At 58.1% G+C, this 4682-nt stretch overlaps 1 protein-coding gene across 2 annotated transcripts; it reads left to right on the top strand.

Annotated features, from left to right (window-relative positions):
* The first annotated feature begins 420 nt into the window (after window positions 1-420).
* Window positions 421-4166, top strand: LOC101098516 (T-cell surface glycoprotein CD1e, membrane-associated). Of its 2 annotated transcripts, XM_006943058.5 has the most exons (6): window positions 421-827; window positions 1095-1391; window positions 2034-2312; window positions 2530-2808; window positions 3206-3299; window positions 3424-4166. In XM_006943058.5, exons 1-6 carry the CDS (start codon window positions 692-694, stop codon window positions 3596-3598), a joined length of 1260 nt encoding a protein of 419 aa, XP_006943120.4. In that variant the 5' UTR covers window positions 421-691; the 3' UTR covers window positions 3599-4166. The 2 variants fall into 2 exon arrangements, with proteins under 2 accessions (XP_006943120.4, XP_044904897.1); XM_045048962.1 differs by lacking the exon at window positions 421-827 and having other exon boundaries at window positions 1282-1391; window positions 2008-2312.
* The last annotated feature ends 516 nt before the right edge of the window (window positions 4167-4682 follow it).

Below are 4682 nucleotides of genomic sequence, written 5' to 3'. Positions count from 1 at the left end.
TGTGTTCCCTCCAGAGCCACTCACTCCCCAGTGCCAGGGCCAGCCCACCCTCAGACCCCCATCAACAGCCACCGATGGTCTGATGGCAGAAGCCGAGCACGAGGGCCTTCTCTTAGGTGACTGGGTCGCCTGCATTGGCACTGATGCCCCTCTTCATGGTGGTGGTACAGCTGCACCCGAGGTGCCCTGTGTCTTCTGACAGTGGCTTGGGAAGAGCAGAAGGTGGAGACAGAAAGGGAGAGCGGCAGGACAGCAAGAGATGCGAGAGCAGACTGGAGAGGGGAAACCGGGGTTAACAGAAGACGGGGGTCGGGGGTCATGAAGAGGGAGAAGCTGCAGCCGCAGGACAAGGGGCTGGAGGCCACGGCCGCTCAGATCACCTGCCATGCCCTCTCTCCACGGGGGTGGGCGAGGGGGGGGGCACAGAGAGCCCAAGTGTGGCCTGGGTTTCTGCAAGGCCAGAAAGGTCTACGTTCTCCAGCGGGACCACAGGCTGCAGCCTGGAGTCCCGTGACGGTGGCTGTGCCCAGGGGTGGGGAACTCGGGGAGAAAAATCTGGAAGCCAGAGAGTGGCAGAGAGGGAGGGGAAATGAGAGCCCCGTGGGCCCACAGTGGGGAGGCGGGAGGGTTTCTCTGACAGGGAAGTGGGCAGAGGGTGAGGGTTGCCTGTGCGGGCGGCAGGGGAAGTCAGATGAAGGCGGGAGGGCCTGGAGGGCAGCGCCACCCGGGTCCTGCTGAGGCATCCTTCTCCTGCCGCGCCGCAATGCTGCTCCCGCTGCTCCTGACTTTCCAGGGACTTCTTCTCCACCATGCAGCAGGCACCGGGGGTAGGAAGGGTCCTGGGAAGACCCCGGGGGCCGGGGGCTGCAGGGTGACCTTCTGGGGGGCCCTGCGGGTGGGGCCTGTGCTCCCACAAGATGCCCTGGGCGTCGCGTCCCAGGCTGGCTCCTGACACCTTCTCTTGCCCCACCTCGCTCTCTCCTTCTGGCTTTGGGGAGGGCTGGCTGGCCCGGGGAGCGGCTGGGGTAAGGGAGTGCGTGCCATCCGTGCAACGGTCTCCATCCCTCCCCCCCCATCCCCATCCCCATCCCCAGCATCCCAGGCCCCGCGTCCCCCTGGTCCGGCCACAGAGGAGCCGCTGTCCTTCCACGTTCTCCAGGCCTCCTCGTTTGCCAACCACAGCTGGGCACACTCGCAGGGCTCGGGCTGGCTGGGCGACGTGCAGACGCACGGCTGGGACACGGCCTTGGGCACCATCCGCTTCCTGTGGCCCTGGTCGCGGGGGAACTTCAGCACCCAGGAGCTGAACAACCTCCAGAGCCTGTTCCGGCTCTACTTCCACGGCTTCACCATTGAGGTTCAGGCCTTTGCACACGAGTTCCAGTTCGAATGTGAGTTCGGGGTTCCCAGCTGGGATTTGCCTCAAGGCTCCGGCCCCCTTGCAGAGGGGCTCCGACCTCCTCCGACCTTCCAGACTTGTTCCCTATCCCTGCCCCCTCCCCCCGGGGGTGTGGGGGGGGCTCATGCTCTCCCTTCTGTGCCCCCCAGCGTATGCACCTGACGCCTTGCAAGGACACAGCCCGTCCCACCACCGCACCCCCCTTTGCGTTCTGGTTCCTTGGATGGCTGTCTCCTTGTGATCTTCTGCCCTACACCCCTCCCATCCCCACCCCCCACCCCCCACCCCCCAACCTCAGAAGACTTTCCCAGCCAGAACTCTGCCCTCTTTTCTCTCTGGCCTGAGAGTCCACCAGGCCCGGGTGTATCTAACCCCTTCCAAGTGAGCCCTCCCAGCCCAGCCCCCAACTTCCAGCACCTTCCCATCAGGCACCTGCACGTTCGTCATTCCTCAAGACCTTCTCACCTTCACGTTTTCTTCCCACAACTGCCCTCCCTTCCCCGACCCAACTCCAGTGTGCCGTGTGATTCCCCACCAGATTCCCCTTCCCTTGAATCCCTTTACTTCTAGACGGCTTATGCTTCCTCCCTGGGACACTTTCCACATAGGTTCTGTCCTCCTTGTCCACCCCCAGACCCCTTCGAGCTCCAGGTGTCAGCTGGCTGTACATGGCGCGCTGGGAAGCCCTCGGGAAGCTTCTTCAACGGGGCCTATCAAGGCTCAGACTTCCTGAGTTTCCAAGGAAACTCCTGGCAGCCGTCTCCAGGAGCGGGGAGTCGGGCTCAGAAGGTCTGTGCCGTGCTCAACCGCTACCGAGATATTAAGGAGATCGTGCTGAGCCTTCTCAGCCACACCTGCCCCCGGTTTCTGGCGGGAATCCTTGAAGCAGGGAAGTCCGAGCTGGGACGACAAGGTGAGCATCCCCAGGGCTTAGAGCTTCCTATGGGACTTTGCACTCTTTACCGTCCCTTCGAAACGTATGACAAGAGGCTAGAGAGTGGGCTACGTGGGGTTCAGGTCGTTTCCCAGACGAGAGAAGGAAGTGATCAATCCACCTGCTACGACCACTGAGTCGCTCAGCTCGGTCCCAGGTGCCCCCTAAGATCCACGTCTCCTTATCTTCTCTCTAGTGAAGCCCGAGGCCTGGCTGTCCACTGGCCCCAGTCCCGGTCCTGGCCGTCTCCTCCTTGTGTGCCACGTGTCCGGCTTCCACCCGAAGCCCGTGTGGGTCATGTGGATGCGGGGTGACCAGGAGCAACGGGGCAGCCGGCGAGGCGACGTCCTGCCCCACGCTGACGACACGTGGTATCTTCGGGTGACCCTGGACGTGGCGGCCGGGCAGGCGGCCGGCCTGTCTTGCCGAGTCAAGCACAGCAGCCTAGGAGGCCAGGACATAATCATCCACTGGGGTGAGAAGGAGCCGGGGCCTGGCTGGGAAGTGACAGTCGTCCCCGGGTCCTGGGGCCGCTGAGTGAGGTGCTTGGGAGACAGGCGGGGACGCCACGCGCAGGAGAACAGAAGCAGGAGGATGGACCCAAACACGGGCCGAGAAAGGCTGCTGTGAAATTCCAAGCAAAACGGAAGTGGAGAATTTGAGGCACTAGAGAGACAAAGAAGGACCTGGCGATTTGGGGGAAGAGATGTGGCAGGACGATAGGGGCACAGACGTGGGAGGAGCTGAGTTGAGAGCTCCAGAAAATGCAGGGGGAAGTTTCAGGAAGGACCGCGCCCCCGCGGCCCCGTGGAATGAGTGGCATCCACGGTGGCCGGGCCTGTGACTGACGTCCTTGTCTTGCCCCCAACGAGGTGGAGAATGGGCCCCGTTGACACTGATGTGTCTCGCCGTGCTGGTCACCCTGCTCCTGCTGCTGGTCCTGTGCTCCCGGCTTAAAAGGCTCAGGTGAACCTCTTCTTCTCCTGCTGTCTCGTCCCCTTCTTGTCAACCCATTCTTCTTGCCCCCATCCTCCCCTCTTTCTCTCGGATTTCCCTTCATCGGGATCAACACCCTCTTCCTGTCCTACAGCTCAAACGGGAAAGCCGTGGCGCCCGGTGCACCCAGTCCTGACTCCGCCGCAGCGGCCAGCGCCCGGGGACCCGGAACTTCTGGACGCCAGCTCCACGTGCCCCGGGAATCCTGGATCAAGAACAGACTTTTCAAGAAACTGAAAGCAAGCCTAAACCCACTCTGGCGACATTAGCTTTCCCTCCCACAGAAAACCCGTTTCTGCTGCTTCTTACGCATGGTTCATACCTACAAACAAAGCATAATTTTGATTAAAAAAGGCTTATAGTGGCGGGCATCTTGACCCCTTCACAAATCTTTATTTTATTTCATGTTTTGCTTTTTCCCGTCTGCCAGCAATATCTTTTTCTGCATTGGCCGTGTCTTCATTGCTTTGGGTTCTTCAAACTCTAATTTAGAAGCTTCTTTCTCATGGAAGTTTCCCTAGATTGCCCAACTGAAAGATCTTCCAAGATCGGAAAGATGGACCCAAATACGTTCATCTCTTCCTGCTCTGAACAGTGATTACTGAGGCTTTTGCTTTTCTGTTTTTTGTTTTTTGTTTTTCTCAGTTGCTTGAAAGCAGGATACAGGTGTTTGTACTGGTACCTGTGACCAAAATTCAGGGCCCGCTCCGTGGGCGCTGCAGTCTTGAAATCCTTAGTAAAACTTGGAGAGACTGTATTTTCATTTTGTATTGGCCCCACAAATCATGTAGCTGGTTTAGAGCAAGATGTTTGTCAGTAAATGTTGATTGAAATGAATCCATTGTCAAGTTGAATGATGCTTTCTTAATCTATTCCCCTTTGACATCACTGCATCGCCTGGCCGTGTTCTTATTAAAACTCCTTCTGTCTCCCTGTGTCTCGCACCAAAGCTGAGGGAGGCAGGCGAGGGCTCTAGACTTCACAGTGATTGGGGTGTGTGTGCGTCTTCAGAGATTTTTCAAGAAAATAATAACACGGGAGATGTCTCCCGTCAGAATGAGGGCGGGGCTGGCCTGCGGTTCCCATTTCTCAGAGACTGTGTTGTGACTACGTGTGTCTTCGTGTTGTATGTACCCAGGGAAGAAATTCCTACTTTGAGTGGTCGGTCAGTAAGAGGACATGGGGACCGAGGATGGGCAGAGCCAAGGTAGAGAAGGAAGGGAGTGATCAGACACTACGTGTTTAGTTTTCTTTATTAGTTTGGTTTATAATTATTGTCATTGTTATTTACAGTTTTCCCCTCACTTTTTAAAATACGGATTTTAAAATTATCTACTTACTTTGAGACCCCTG

Source organism: Felis catus, chromosome F1, assembly GCF_018350175.1.
Source record: "Felis catus isolate Fca126 chromosome F1, F.catus_Fca126_mat1.0, whole genome shotgun sequence".
Taxonomy (NCBI): domain Eukaryota; kingdom Metazoa; phylum Chordata; class Mammalia; order Carnivora; family Felidae; genus Felis; species Felis catus.
The sequence above is the reverse complement of the archived record's forward strand: the minus strand, read 5'-3'. Positions and strand labels throughout refer to the sequence as shown.